Genomic DNA, 17206 nt, shown 5'->3' on the forward strand with positions numbered 1-17206 from the left:
TATGCCATCCTCTACCACTTGGGTATAGCCGGCTGTGCAGGCAATGAGAAGAGAAGTCATCAGCTGGGCAGCAGGTGATGGTATATATGAAAGCAGTACAATGGTAAGATGGTGAGACACACTGCACCACTAAAAATTCCTAAAAGCAGTGTCCCATGAAAAGAAGAATACTTGAGAGATCTGTCAAAGAAGATCATGCAAAGGAAGAAGGGAGTCCTTAGCCAAAGAGAAGCACAACTTGTTCTTCACAGGGGTCCCAAACAGGTTTCACTTAATAAGATCCAGAAACTCTCTCACCACTATTGGGATGGTGAACATTTGCCAGTCCTCACGTGACATGTACATGGACGTTGCAGCACCAAAGATTATTAATGCACATTTAAGAAAAGTTACAACTTGATGTTGGTATTGACAAGATTTGGATATACAACTTCAAGACATGAGAAAAAGAAAGAAACTAACATTTTATTTTGTTTATTACTCTGTCTGTCTTGTTCAGATAGACTATTTTTGGGAGAAGAGACACCAGCACTGGAAGATGTATAAATAGATCTAGTAAAATTGAAGCAGAAGGACTCACAGCAGGTACCAACAGTAGCTTGACTTCTCAGCCAAATTTCACGTTGTGACTGTTAAATGGAGAGAAAATTATCATTTTAACAGTTGCATTGTCTTTGCTGAACATCTGTATTTAGAACCATAGCTACCAAAGCTGGGGATGGTGGGTGGGTGGGTGAGAAGGCAAGAGAATAATTTCTCTGTTGTGAGTTATGAGATCTGTCAGTTCTGCAATATACTTGCCAATGCATAAACTGTTTTGGACCAACTGCTTTTTCAGATCTGGCACTTGTTCAGTGCCCTTTGACCAGGCCATCAGGTAGAAAAGACCTCTTTTTTATCTACATCTTTCTTCTGCTGTCCGTGGACACCAAACTTCTCTCTATACCTACTTCAGTTTCCCGAAAGAATGTAGTGATTTCTTGTTACAGTTGGTGCCTTTCTGAAAAGGATCATCTATTCTTCACAACCAAAGAACACTGTAACATACAAAGAGAGAGAGAGTGACTGCAGTACAAGCTGGCAATGTCCATCATTAACTTTATTTTTAGCTATTACATCATTGCAATTAATTCTGTGCCACTCCTTATTCAAATTAAGGCTAGAACCTCTGCTTGAAGAGTATGAGCTTTCAGTGAGATTTATTCATCTGTATTTATATCAAATATTGACAAAGGCATACTTGGTTTTTACTTTTTATTTTTACTTGGTTTAATATTGTGTTCACAGAGTGCACCCTGCTGGCTCATAACAGAACCAATGAAAATGAAAACTTCAACCAAAAGTCAAGTTATAGATTTGGGCTTTTAAATGTGTATTAGAAAATCCTAACCCTATTCTTTTCTTATTCAGGTATCATTCACTTGGCCCTACAGCTAGGCAGTTCTACTGCACTTAAAAATGAACACACTAACAATTAGTGAAGTATTAAAAAAAAATTGCTAAACTATAGCCTTCTGCCCCGACAATTTTAAGCTGGAATTCTGCAAAAATGCTGTGTGTTTCTCTTGTGGGTGATCCCACAAAATGACAGAGTCATTCGTGAAGTATAATGGGACCTTGGGATTTTTAGGCAGCACAAGCATTTCTCCCATACACGAAAACCCACAAACATCAGCTCAAGGGACGGAAGAAAAACATAATCTGTTTGTTTTTAACCAGTTTCAAGAATAAAATGCAGCAAGGTTTGATTTCTGGATCTCCACACAGTTTAATTTCAACTACTTAGAGAAATTTAGGCCTGCAATCTTCTAGGCAAAATGGACTATGCTTTCTCCTTCATATACACCTCTACCCCGTTATAACGCCACCTGATATAACACGAGTTCAAATATAACACGGTAAAGCAGCACTCCGGGGGGCAGGGCTGCGCGCTCCGACAGATCAAAGCAAGTTCGATATAGCGCAGTAAGATTTTTTGGCTCCCGAGGACAGTGTTATATCGATGTAGAGGTATGTGTCATTTTTGAAGTCAGTCTGTTCTATTCTACCACATTAAAATAGGTCCTGATAGTTGAAGCAAATGATTTTTGATAAAATCATGTCAGATATTTCTCTCCTACAGGAGATCTGTAGGAGTACAAAGAGGAACATGTAGTCATTTATTGCTCACCTAAGGCCCAGTTCAAAGCTAACTGAAGTCAATAGAAAGACTAATTGATTTCAGTGGGCTTTGGACATCCCGGAGCACCCAATTCTACAAGATTCTTTCTCAGACCATGTTGCACTTCCCCAAACTTCCGGTTGGAAGGAGTGTAAACAAAAATGAAATTACCAACACTAAAAGGGTAACAAAACATCTGTTACAAAAGGAATGAAATCAGTACCTCTTTCAAATAATATAGAATATTTCAAAAAATGTCATAACACCTGTCTCAGTACATTTGTTGCATACAATTAACATTGCACTAGAAAAAACTGAATTAGTTGTGCTAAAGAATTATAGTTGGGAAAGAGGGCTCTCTTTTCCAGCTAACCTAAGTGTGCTATGCAGGCTAGAAGATACACACACACACACACTCATCATTTATGTGAGTGAGAGATATTGTGTGTATATGAGAGATGGGGTGTGTGTGTATGCAAGTGTGAGAAAATTTGTTGTGCATGAAAATGAAAAACTGGGGTCTGTTCTACACCTATACTTAGGTTGATCCAACTACATCTCTCATGGCTGTGAGAAATTTCTCACACTGGGCGTTGTAAAAGGTCAACCTAACCCCCAAAATAGACCCAGTTAGACTGAGAGAAGAATTATTCCATTGACCTAGCAACTGCCTCTTGGAGAGGTGGATTACCTACACCAACAGAAAATCCCTTCCATCAGTGTAGGAAGTGTCGACACTACAGTGGCACAGCTGCAGCACTGTAGCTGTGCCATTGTAGTGTAGACATACCCTAAAAATATTGGTTATACCTAGATATATTCACTCAGATCCTGGAAACCAGCACAAAGCCTGTGTAGCCAGACAGTGTATGCTGGGGATCTCCTCTCCCCTGAAATATTTTCCCATTTTCGTACTTCTGCATTGATTTAAGTATGAATTTTATTTTGGTTTTGAAAAACAGATCACATTTGGGGACACCAGAAAAGAAACTAATTAGCAGAAGAAGTTTTACATTGTTCCTCTTGTGTGAGCAGCAAATAAATGCCTGAAATACTCCCTCTGAGCTATTTTCTAGAAGAGACGATTAAAAAGAGTTTCTATTCAAATAGGAAACAAATAGCAGCTAACAATGAAGCGAGTTTGTTTGATTTGCTTTATCTAAAGACTATGTGGCATATGTACTCATTATATAAATATCACACAGACACAGTGATGGAACTACTCAGGAAACAACATACAGTAGCAGAATAACCTGGCTGTGATTTGTTTTAAGTAAATTCTTCAAAAACATTTGAGTGCTACAAAAGTGGCATCTTTCAGGATGTACTCTTTGTTCTAGAGCCAAATAAGAATCCTGGTTTTAAGGTCCTCCCCAAAGTGGCCTCTGTACGGCTAAAGGAACTGGTTTCAAAATACAACCTCACTTCTCAAAGTTACTATTTTAAATCAAGCCTAGGTCAGGAGTGACCAAAAGTTTCAATCAGCTGTTTCATGGCCTAAGTAAAATGAGTTGGTCTCATCCAAATTGCTGTAAAAACTATGCTAGTGTGATTGGCATCCTTCAGTCTCAGAAGAAAGGTCAAGGACAGAATGGGCTTGGAGGATGGAACCACTCTCTTGTGGTTCTGGATTAGTGTTGGGAAAGCCTGCACTACCTCTGTATCTGTTGTGTATAAATAAGTCTCTGGCTGCCATTTTAAGATGAATCTCAAATGTGACAGACTGGACATATTGCCTGAGGTTTGTGCTAAAATACCTCACATGCTCTCTCTGGGATGCAGTGAATTCCTTGACTGCTGAGATGCCATACAGGAGGATGATCACACAGTTAGAGGCACAGCTCAGGAAATCCTTCTAAAAACAGAATATGTTGAAATCTGCATAGTGGCTGTGGAAATGCCCATGAGACTGAACAATTGGACTGCACATCTGATTGCAAGCTGCATACTTCTCTGAAAACTTAACCTCTTCCCTAAAGGGAATTACTTACCAAAACAAATCCTGATTATGAACCATATTCTGCTGGAACAGAAGGTGGAATTACCAGAGAATAAGGATTGTTCCCGCACTGGGCAAGTGTTAGAAATACAATCTGAATAATAATTTCAGGAAGCCCTGTGGTATTTACAGAACCATTTACCCAAATGCTTGACTGAAACATCTAAACCGATTGTGTGTGAACAGTTGCCACATTCAGCTACAAAGGAAGGATGAAAGGAATAATAAGTGGGCAGTCATCCTGTGGAGTTGACTTTTAAAATGTACATAAGTTGTGTCCCTGTTTTGTATGCAATAAAATCAGGTACCTTCCTGTGCAAGTGGCCATTTCCTGTGCAAGTGGCCCATTAGATGCATAAGTGGCCACTGGCACACACAATCATCCTGTTCCCCTGCACACTGCTGTAATTGCACATATAATTCTTTAACAAGTTCAGGCATTGTAGCTTTCACGGACATGGGAGACAACGTTTGTCCAGTGAGAAAGACCCTATGAGGTGCAAGAGAGGAGAATTGTATTTCCCCCAACTTCTGACTAGCAACATAGGCAAAATTTAACGTATTTAATGCAGGGAAATTTTGGTCAGGGACACTGGAGTAAATATCTGCTCTTATAAAGAGGTATATATAACCGCTGGTATTCAGACAAAGCAGAAGACAGGACTTGGGTTTTAAAAGGTCTCATCTAACTGGCTGTTGAGCTAGCAAATAGGATCAGCAAACAGGGGAGTTGAGCAAGGGAATTCTTCAGATGAAGGAGAAGCAACTATGTGATCCTTGGGGTGAGTTTGTGGTCTGTTTGTTGTTGTGTGCTTGCTTGCCATGTGCCTTCTTTTTTGAAGTTTATAGGTCTCTTTTGGGGCCTGACAAATTTTGTGTGTGTTTGTATACAAATGCTAGAAGTCTAAATATTAAGATGGGTGAACTAGAAATGCCTGGTATTAAATGAGGATATTGATATAATAGGTATCACAGAAACTTAGTGGAACAATCATAATCACTGGGACCCGGTAATACTAGGACATTGTTTTTTTATATATGAATGACAGTGTCAGAGTACACTGTGCTGGTAGGGGAGTGGCACTATAAGTGAAAGAAAGCATAGAGTCAAATATAGTACAAATCTTAAATGAATCAAACAATACCACAGTGTCTCTGTGGATAGAAATTCCATGCTTTTGACTAATAAGAGTAAAGCAGTAGGCATATACTACTGACCATCTGACCAGGATGGTGTGATGGTGACTGAGAAATGCACAGAAAGATGAGAGGCTACAAAAACAGAAAACCCAATAATAATGGGGATTTCAACTATCCCCATATAGACTGGTAACATATCATCTCAGGATGAGATACTGAGATAAAGTTTTTAGACACCATTAATAAATGCTTCTTGGAGCAGCTAGTCCTGGAACCCACCAGGGGAGAGCCCATTCTTGATTTAGTTCTAAGTGGCACACTGGATCTGTCTAATAGGTGAATATAGCTCAGTAATAGTGACCATAATTAAATGCAACATCTTTGTAGGGGTGAAAATACTAAAGAAACCCACCATAGTAGCATTTAACTTCAAAAAGGGGAACTACACAAAAATGAGGAAGCTAGTTAAATGGAAATTAAAAGGAACAGTCACAAGAGCTGCATGGAAACTTTCAAAAAACGCCACAATAGAGGTTCAAACTATACGTATACCACAAAATATAAAATACAAAAAAAAAAACCCACAACCAAACCAAGCCAAAAACACACACACACCAGGGAGCCAAAAAAGCACCACCATAGCTAAACAACAGAGTAAAAGAGGTGGTTAGAGACAAAAGGACATCCTTTAAAAATTAGTCAAATCCTACTGAGGCAAGTCAAGTGTAAAAGTATAATTAATCAGACCAAAAAAGAATTTGGAAAGCGACTAACAAAAGCAGAAAAACTAACAGCATTTTTTAAAAAAACATGAGAAGCGGGAATCCTGCCAGACAGTCAGTGGGGCCACTGGATGATTGAGGTGCCAAAGGACCTTTCAAGGAAGACAAGGCCATTGTGGAGAAGTGACATGAATTCTTTGCATTGGTCTTCACTGCAGAGGATGTGAAGGGGATTCCCTGAGCCATTCCTTTTAGGTGATGTATTGAGGAATTGTCCCAGGTTGAGGTCTCAGCAGAGGTGGTTTTGGAACAAATTAATAAATTAAACAGTTAATTGAAACTATTTACTGTGGTATATAACCTGTTGCTTAAATAAGTCTTTATAGCTATCCTCAAGTCATCTGATAAATGTGATGCTGATTTTTTTTTTTTAAAGGCTCCATAGGCAATTTTGGCAATTACAGGCCAATAAGCCTAACTTCAGTACCAGGCAAATTGGTTGAAACTACAGTAAAGAACAGAACCATCAGACACATAGATGAACATGATATGTTGAGAAAGAGTCAACTCAGCTTTTGTAAAGGGAAATCATGCCTCACCAATCTAAGAGATTAGAATTATTTGAGGGTGCCAGTAAGGGTGATCCAGTGGCTGTAGTGTACTTGGACTTTCAGAAAACCTTTCACAAGGTCCCTCAAGGAAAGGAGTCATGGGATAAGATGGAAGGTCCTCTCATGGATCAGTAACAGATTAAAAGGTAGGAAAGGGTAGGAATAAAGAGTTTTCCCAGTGGAGAGAGATAAAACAGCAGAGCTCCCCAAGGATCTGTACTGAGATCAACATTGTTCAACATATTCATAATATGATCTGAAAAATGGGTAAACGGTGAGGTGGTAAAGTTTGCAGATGATACAAAAATACTCAAGATTCTGTTAAGTCCAAAACTGACTGCAAAGTTACAAAGGAATCTCACAAAACTGTGACTAGGCAAGAAAACGGCAAATGAAAATATTAATAAATGCAAATAATGCACATTGGAAACCATAATCCTAACTATACATACAAATGATGAGGTCTAAATTAGCAGTTACCACTCAAAGATATTTGAGTCATTGTGAATTGTTCTCTGAAAACATCTGCCCAATGTGCAGCAGCAGTCAAAAAAGCTAACAAAATGTTAGGAACTATTAGGAGAGAGAGATAAAAAGACAGCATTATGATATTTTCTACTATGTAAATCCATTGTATGCCCACACGTTGGATACTGCCAGCAGTTCTGGTCATCCCATCTCAACAAAGATTTATCAGAATTGTAAAAAGGACGGAAAAAGCGCAACAAAAATGATGAGGGGTCTGGAACAGTTCCCATATTAGGAGAAATTTAAAAGACTGACTGTTTAGCTTGGAGGAAAGATGACTAAAGGGGGATATGATAGTGGTCTATGAAATCATGCATGGTGTGAACAAAGTGAATAAGGATGTGTTATGTATCCCTTCACATAACACATGATGCAGGGGTCACGGAATGATATGAATAGGCAGATTTAAAACAAATGTAAGAAAGTACTTCACATAATACACAGTCAACTTATGGAACTCAATGCCTGAGGATGTTTTGAAGGCCAAAAGTGTAACTGGGCTCATAAAAGAATTAGATAAGTTCATGGAGGACATCAATGGCTATTAGCCAAGATGGTCAGGGACACAACCCCATGCTTTGGGTGTACCTAAACCTCTGACTGCTAGAGGCTGGGACTGGATGACAGGAGATGCAGCACTTGATAAATTGCCCTGTTCTGTTCACTCCCTCTGAAGCATCTAGCACCAGCCACTGTCAGGATATTGGGTTACATGTACCATTAGTCTGACCCAGTATGGCAATTTTTTGTTACTGTGTGAAACACCACAGGGACTGGATAGACAGGAACTCAAACTACCCACCGTGGGAAGGTGACGGGCAGAGCTGACCTTGCTGTGACCTGAACCTGTGGTGCTCTGGATAATAGGTATTCCAAACTAATGCTTGGAGCACCAAATTAACCCATTTAAAACCTACTCCAACTGACTGAAACGATCACTGGATTGGACCGGACCCATAGTGAGTGCTTTCTCTTTTCTTTGTTCTGATGGAAGGAGCAGATGATATAAATAACTATTGTAACAATATTTAATTTTTCTTTAATTGTATTAATTGTGTATTAATAATTACAAGCCACAACTCTGAAGAATCACAGGAGACGCATTCTTTTAAAATATCTATTGAAATTACAAATTAAACTTTCAGTATGATTCAAAGTACAAAACACAACATTAAAAGGCATTCAACAGCTCTTTTATACATCACAGTGTTAGTGGCACAAAAAGTACTTACATTTCAAATACCATAAACAGAACTTATTTTTACACTGGTCAAATGCATCATCATTTATACATATGCATGACTCCTTCATGCGTATCTCTATACAAAATTAAAATACATCCACGGTAAAATAAGCAAGAAAAGTTCAGTTATGTAGCACATTCCTGTACCTAATGTTCCTGGAATTCTGTAAAAGAGAGACATAAATCAAAGCAATTATGAAGATCACAGGGCTTTAAACAAAACAGCATGCTTTACTTAGCAAAGAAGCACTGATGCAGGCTTTTCTTGATATCTTTTCTGTCACTGTGTGACAACTTCCATGTTCTGTCCATTTTTGTAAGACTTTAGAATATATAGATATACAGGAAACATACGGAGTTTGGTTTCAAAAAGCAAACTGGCGTGAAGCTTTATGCATACTGTACATTATCAGGATGAAGAATACTTTTTATTAAATATATGTATATCCTTAATAGGAAAGGGAGAACCTAGAAAATACACACAACCCCATTTTTGATTTCCTACACACAAAATTTTAAAATCACAAAGTGTAATAGCCTCATCTGATCTAGGAATATCGTTCCCCTCGTCCTTCTTCATCAGACAGAATATTTTAGGAATCTTAATTTTAAATATTTTCTGCAGGTCAGGTCATAAATTCTATGCTAAGAACTGGGCCATTCAGTTCTTCTTTGTGATCCACCATGATTTTAAGATAAATATTCTAGGATAGATGATGACTGAAAGAAAAAAAATATAATTTTGCATGATACAATATGAGGATCCATGCTGAAGGTAGTTAGAAACAACTGAAATATTAACATAAAATAACACTGCTAAGTACTTATATAATGTCCTCTGTCAGAGAATCTCAAAAAGCTTTAAAAATAATAAAGCCCCACAACAACCCTGTGAGGTAGGTGAGCGTTATCCATCTGTAAAGTAGGTGGAACAATCCGAGACTAAGGAAGGATAAGTGACTTGTCCAAGAACACTGTGAGGGCCCAATCCTGCACCTACTGAAGTCAAAAGGAGCACTTTGCTACTCTTTTCAGTCAGAACAGGTCTGAGCCCCAAGTCAGCAATAGAGCTGGAGGGAAAAAAACAACTACCCTGGCTCCACTCTGTCTTTTCCTCTAACCACTAGAAACTCATCCTTCCCAATAGCACATGCAAACCATGTGCTCTGTTAAATGTCATTAAAAACAGCATTTAAGGCAATGCAAATGAAGTAAACAGTAGAATAGATATGAAACAATTGGGATTAACTGCATGGTTTCTATTTTCTGATGAAGGTTTATAACAGATTGTCTGAAATCTGTTATAAATATTTTCCTTAGAAATGCAACAAAGGCATGAGCATATTTAAACCCACTATTATGGGGCAGTAATGTCAGAGTTTAAAACAATACATTCAGGGTAGTAAATGCCACAGCATCAACAGAGCTTGTAAATCAGTGATTACTGAAGACATCCACTCTAAGGAAACAAAACTGTAGTGGTAAAATTTAAAAATAAGATGTAAGATTATGATATTCAGCATGCCTGAAAGTGATTACAGCATTTTTTTTGTGAACATACACACATTATTATCCAAATGTCAAGAAGCTGTATCAGCTGACAGCTTGGAAATCTACTATCGTGAACCCAAGCATGCTGAGATCAGACACAGTCCTATATGTTGGATATGATCAGATAAACCCAGGCATTTGTGTCTGTGTTAATGGTGATCATCAACTGAAATCTAACCTTTTAAAAATGTTTGCACCTATAATGCACTGTGGGATTTTCTTCTTTAATTTTGAAGTAAATTTAGTACTCTGCAAAGCTGTCAGTGACAACTGTGAGGAGTGAAGTTCTCTACCAAGGGCATCACAGAATCTCAACACTGCCCTGCTTCACCTCTGATCTGAAAAGACTACTTCTAAAAAAGAAAGTACAGGTTAATCTTTATGCCACAATACCTCAGATACTATATTGATAGGCCCCCTAAAACCAGTTTCTTGGCTGGAACTGCCAATTAGAACCATTTGTGATTTAAAGGAAAATGGTGTGTTGCTAAGTGCTCACACAAGTGGAGTGCAGAACTGCTAGTCCAGGAAACCTTGGGTCTGTTTTGCCCACTGAAAAAGTTCTCTGATGCTGCAACTGGATCTGTTCGGTGCACATCAGGATTGAAGAATAAGGGCCAGAATTCAAGCCTTCCCACACTACCTTGATACCATGCCTCAGATTTGGAGAAACTAGTTATTCATCCAGCGGTACATACCTATTAATCATATACCTCAAAACGATGATTCAAGACAATGTGAGTTTAGTACTATCCTGAATCAGGGTGCTTTTCTAATTCGGTCAGTCTTTTGCAATAAGGACACACATCCTGTAGGAGGAGCTGGACTGAAACTGAAACCTCATTAGCCAGTGAAACCAGGGCTGACCAGTGGTGACTAGTTAAAGTATGCCTGTCCCATTGATAAACTCTTGTGAGCCATCCAGCCCTCCCATGTTATTTCTGAATAACTAAGCAAAAAAAAACAAACAAAACCCTCAATATCAGGATTTCGCCATTAAATTCTGAATTACACACTGTAATACAAAGCTAATGACGTAATTTACAACTAACATTGCTTGTAATCAGATCAACCTTTTTAAGATGGCAAACATCTTAAGACAAAACAATTTCTCGATCTCCTGCAAGCATTTCTCATTTAGCCAGTTTGAAATACTAATATTTTTTAAAATCAAGAATATGGAGGTTGGACAGAGGAGAAAATCTTCAAAAGTACCTAGGTGATTTAGGGGAATCTATTTCCCATTTTCAAAAGTGACATATGCCCTTAGGAGTCTACATCTCACTGAAAGTGAATGGGCTTTCAAAAATTTTTCCCTGCAACATTTCTGTTCAAATAATAGATATGCGAACTAAAACTAAACATAAAACAAACAGAACAAACAATTTTTTTGCGCTGTCAGACTGCTGTTATGTTTTGCGGCCTTGATCCTGCCATGTCTTAGGTGGTGAGCCCCACTGACTTCCACATATACAATCACTGCATCATTTCCTACTCCATTATATCTTTAGGTTCTCAAACACAGTTTAACTTCCACTAGCATGCTCTGCAGAATAGTGGGCTCTGTGTGGACACAGATCTGCCCATGTGTACCACATTCCATGATCAGGGCCATTATATTAAATTTTTGTCAAATTCTTTTGCTGTTTTTGAAGCCTGCATTTACAAAGGGGTCTCTTACAGTTTTCTACAAAATACTGCAGAAGAGTAATTTCTGTATATTAACAATATGTTAATTTGGACATTTTACTACCCTGGAAAACTTACAACATTGTAAATTAAAAAAAAGAGAAGAAAAATGATGCCACATAAGGTAATGTTGGAACAAAACAAACTAATCCTTGAAGAGAAATTTGTTTTGTTTTCTCACAGTATGATTATTAACAGCACATATGATATGAACTCTGGGAAATGGAGTATATATTGTAAATGGTAGACAGACCTTTCACGAACACCCCAGGTGGTTTAATTACTAATTATAAGGATGTCTAGTACTTTTCATATATTGTAAAGACAGAAATCATTGTTGAGCTGAGAATCTGGTGATAAGCAGAATAAGTCCTGTAATTTTTTCCCCCAATATCTGCGTTTAAGACAGAAGCGAGCTATCTTGAACTTTCAAATATTCAATAGCACAGATATTTATACATTTGGTTTAATCAGGATTTTTTAATATATAAATAAAAGATTGAGATACCTGGATTAGAAGTTATGTAGCTCTGTAAGTGTACCAGACTCCTTAACAGCAAAAATTAACCACACAGAAAAAGACTTGTGATCCAGTGGTAATCAACACCAACTATACGTTTTTAAAAGAATCTTGATTAAGTAGCAGGTTTGTGACACCACTCAATCTTGCAGCTTTCATATATTTATTTTTTAAAATGTAGTTTTTGATTGAATAGCATGTAAAACTTCTTAAAATTCCTGGAAGGCAGCAATTCCAGCTGTACCTCTCCAAAATTCAAGAAAGGCATATGATGGCCAATATGCACCTTATTTATTTCCATTATACTTGCAAAAACAAGTACTAAAGAGGTTTTTGCCATTGCAATATTAATAAAAACACAGTTGTAATAAACAGATATATTAAAGCCACATTTAAATGATAGGTGACTCATAGGAATATCAATAAGACACCTCATTTTGATGCAAATGTATATGTGAAAAAATTAGATTTGATTTGTTTTTAGGTTGTTTTGCTGATGCACCATAGCACAGTTCCTAGTCCACCGTTATAGCCTCTGTGGGCAACATGAAACCATTAGTTTTATCTAGAGTATCTTCATCTCTTAATTTCAGACACTTATCTTGTTCCACAACATCCTCTAAACACCTGACTTGCCTTCCACTATTTTACCTATTAGTACTTGGTCTATGTAACTGTACTAACAACAGTTCCTGGAATTATGGCACTGTCACAGAAAAGCAAGATGGGGGAAGTAAGGCTACAACAATGTAAGTGCAAGAGGGGGAAAAAATATGTGTGTGATGAGTCCCATCTTCTCACGATCTAGGTAGGTAGAGGATCATCATCTCCTTTATTACATTTGCACTTGCAGCAAAGGACAAATGGGGTAGCAAGTAAAAGGAAAGGTGAAGCCACTAACAGCAGTAGACCAAATCCCGCAAAGATTCCCACCACCTGAAAAAACAATGGAAAAATGACATGCGTCAGTACTGCAATTGGCACAGAGTTCAAATTCTGCTCCAACACAAAGTCAGTGCACTAGGGGAGAAATCTTGGCCCCACTGAAGTCAATGGCAAGACTCCCACTGATTTCAATAGAGCCAGGATTTCACTATAGTTGTACATCACAGAAGATTTTTGTGTTTAATAAAACGTACATAACTACAGTTAACAGGTGATTACTAATTTTCAGAATGGGAGAATGGTAGCAGGCTCTAATTTTGGGAAAATAGTTACTAGACTGCAATGGTCCTTTTCCCCTGTATCAGTCTGAATTCACATCATGTTGCCTACAAAGTTCAATAGTGCCCGCATGCATACGTTTACACACCCTAGATTAAACAGATGTTAATTTGCACTGAACAAAAAGACAAGGATGGCTTTTCTATGTCTCCTGCACCTACCCACTCTTATTCAGTTCAAGTGGATAGTTCTACCTTTCTTTCTTGCTCAATAAAATGGGAATTTTAAGCCTTTAGCATCTGAGGTGTTTGAGGAATTCTGCTACTAAGGGCAAACATGTTTATACTGGGGAAGTTCCACTGACAGATTCTTACAGATATTCAAGAAGGGACAATGTTTTCCTTTCAGAGAGCAACTATTTGGTCTTAAACAATTTAAAATTCAGTGTGAAGCCATCTTAGATATTTCTATAGTACCTATCAGTAAACAAGTATTTATATGAAATGTTGACTGACATTTTAATGTAGTCACATGCTGTTTGCAAGCAGTAACCACACATTTAAAGTTCCCTTGAAAGATTTAAATCTTTATACAGCTGAGGTTGCTAAGCACTACCTGTGCCAACAAATCTAGAGTTTGAGTTCCTTTATCTTTCCTCTGTCACTGAAAAAACCCAATACAATCACCCACACAGCTGATAGAAAAAGGGGAAGAAGGTGTTGGTTTTCCTACCAAGGAGCAGTCTCTGGGACTTTGCTCTGAGGCACCAAACTTTGCATCAGCTTCTGGCTAGCAGGTACATAATACACTTGATCCCCCATCTCTCCCCTCTGATTGCTGAAAGGGAGGAGTATTTTCTCTCCTCCTTTCTACTCTCTCCTCCAACCCGAGCTTCCTGACGGCTAATAGAATGGTAGGGTGATCTCACCATAGTCTATTTCTCCTTCAGCTTCCTGGCTGCTACAAGGTTGTGAGTGGTTCTATTCCTCCCACAGCCTCCTTTTTTTTGAGCGCTTCTCAATGAACAGCTCTAGTGCCTGCTGCAGCACAGAATGAAACTGACCTATTTCTCATCAGTTTCACTGCTGCCCACAACCATCCCAACAACAGTAGTGGAAATCGACAGTTTAGGAGCTAGAGGGCTGCTCGGGCAATCTATCCAACCTGAGCCTGAGAAAGTTCAGTTGTTTTACAATCCAACCCCAACACTCCCCTCACCCCCTCAAATTTGTCACTGATGCTACTGCCTCCGGGCAGTGGGGTCAGTGTGGCCGCTGTGAGCACCATTTCTGCCAGCCGCTGCTCCCTGATGCACTGGGAGCTCTGTGGAGCAAGAGGCACTGCATCTCACTGGCGCACTCAACCCACAGCACACACACTGCAACAAGTTGGCGGTTGCCAGCAGGAGTCAGGCATGCTGCTGCTGCTGCACCAACCCCACGGGCAGGAGAAGATAATCAGAGGTTACCCGACCCAACGTGAGCCTGAGAGGGTTGGGCTGGGTTGTTTTCTGACCCACCAAACCCCAATCCAACACTTGTAGTTGGGTTGCTGGGCTCTTCTCTGAGCAGCAGAAACACCGCACAATTACGTGAGGCAACTCTGCACTGGTTTCCACTCATTTCACATTTGTAAAGTTATAGGTTTTTCTTAAATTGATGCTAATTGCCTGAGAAAGCTTCCTACATGCCCTAAGCAAATGAGAGAGTAGATTTTGGAAGGTCTGCTTGCAACAACCTGCCTGCAAGTCATTCAACAAACCCACCAAAAATTATTCACAGAATAATTGTGAACAATGAATACCTGTGAAAAATCATCATCTGCTCATGAACAATTGCGATTTGAATGCTAGGGCTCCCTAGGCACTACGGTAATACAAACTATAACACTACCATCACGTTATTCATTAGGAATTCTTCTCCCAGCTCTTGTCAGATACTAAACATTCTGATTAATTGGCAGATATTTCATTTGCCATAGTGTAGAAACTATACTCTAAACCTAAATTAACAGGCTTACTAATACCTCCTCTACCAGGGACTATTTTTCATCCTGAACACTGGATTTCTTTTTGCAATTTCCTTTATCCAGCTATTTTTTATTCCAGGGCTGAAAATCAATACTGAGTTCAGCAGGTGGCGCTGTTGAACAAAATTAAGTTTGAGAAGTGAGGTGCACACTGCTGTATTATGTAATAGTAACAAGGATTCTTATTTTAAAATAAAAAGCTTAGCTGCGGCTCTCCAGAGACACCAATCTCAAATTTCTTTGTCCTAATATTTTTATTTTTTGCCAAAAGACAATTACTTTAAAATGTGATGTGATAAGTACCTATCACCACACATCCCTGTGTCAGACAGGCAGCTAATCTGATGTGTCTGCACTTAATATCTTTGGGGCACCTGCTGACACTGAAGGGTGAAAGCAAAGCCTAGATTCTTCCCTGAGCTTCCTTTAAATGCTACTGAGCTGCAGCTGTGGCCCATACTGATCTTTGGCAATAGCACATACCCAATTAGTCACCATGTGCAATCTTTTCTGTGTGCACTATGGGGCACCATTAGCTGAGCAGAGCCAAGCAGAAATTTAACAATATAGTAGACTGGCAAACAGCGCTCTTTACAATTGAACAGGAGGCCAGTTTACATTTTCCTTTCAGCTCAGATATGCCAGTCAGTGAATTTACCCAGGATTTTTAAGATCAGGTCAATAGGTTGTCTGGTGAGAATCAGTGATACATGTTCCACTGGGTGGACTAAGCTGCTATTGAACAACAGGCTATTTCCTAGCACATGTAATGTCTAGAAGTGATTTTTGCACTGGAAGTACACCACTTTGCATTACAGCATCATGCCTTTCACTCTGATGTTATGTTATGCTCCTCTTGGGTAATACTCAAACAATGCTTAACGTAAGGGTCCCCATCCTGCAAACACTAGCAACCATAGTGCTCACTAACCTGGCTTCAATGGGAATTCTCAGAATATCAAAATATCAAAAATCTCAAAAGTCTCAAATTTAGGATTGAGCATAACAGCTCTTGTATGTCATCCAATTAACAGGTGCTCGTGCCACATTTCTTGAAACCTCGGTTTTTCTAATTAGCAATGCCAGCAACATCAGTCATGTAACCAATTACACCCTAGTGCAGTGTAGCAATCATTACAATGATGGAAGAAATAGACATGGGCAAATATTTGTAACAAGAGTTCTTTTCATTCAAAATCCGCCTGTTTTAGAGTTCACTAAACTTCAGCAAATGTGGGGCAATTTTACAAATCCTTTTAATGCAATTCTGTCTCAAATGTTTTCTACTCTATTTATAAAAATAAAAAAGCTACCTTTCACTGAAGCATTCCCCTGAGAAGAGAGAGGATAGTGCGCTGACAACAGATGAGCTGCCTAGTAGATTACCACAGGGCTAGAAACACAGAGGTTCCAAGTTCTAGCCCCACTGCTCACACCTAGTACCAGCATGACAACCGTGAAATGGCTTCTTAAGTCAAGGAACTGTCTCCACTTTTCCCCTGCAGGGCTTGCCAGGCCCCCAAGTCACATACTGCATCCTCCACATTTCTTGAAACTGACACAAAAAAACAGAGGGCACCTCAGCGAGATATGCCTGTTGCCTGCTTCACTGTGAAACAGGGAGAGACTGAAATCTGAAGCAGGTGAAGAAGTGGGGCAGGGTACAAAAATCCTTTGCTCTTTACTGCTTGACTGACACCAGAGGAGGGAATCAACCTAGTGTCCATGCAGACTCAGCAAACCAGGAACAACTTTATAATAATAAATTCGACCAGTCACGACAGTTAGGAGTCAAAATCCAGGATGGAGTCTGACTGTGTTATTCCCTGGTTAATGTCTATCCTTATACC

At 39.0% G+C, this 17206-nt stretch overlaps 1 protein-coding gene across 3 annotated transcripts in view; it reads right to left on the minus strand.

The window, feature by feature from the left end:
* Positions 1-8246: 8246 nt before the first annotated feature.
* The window catches only part of RNF144A (ring finger protein 144A), a 107309-nt gene continuing 98349 nt past the window's right edge, over positions 8247-17206 (minus strand). For all 3 annotated transcript variants that reach the window (XM_030555477.1, XM_030555478.1, XM_030555479.1), the window contains one exon: positions 8247-13100. In XM_030555477.1, coding sequence (XP_030411337.1) covers positions 12969-13100 — 132 coding nt within the window. In that variant the 3' untranslated portion in view covers positions 8247-12968. The remainder of the gene's footprint in view (positions 13101-17206) is intronic.

This window comes from Gopherus evgoodei, chromosome 3 (assembly GCF_007399415.2).
Source record: "Gopherus evgoodei ecotype Sinaloan lineage chromosome 3, rGopEvg1_v1.p, whole genome shotgun sequence".
Lineage (NCBI taxonomy): Eukaryota > Metazoa > Chordata > Testudines > Testudinidae > Gopherus > Gopherus evgoodei.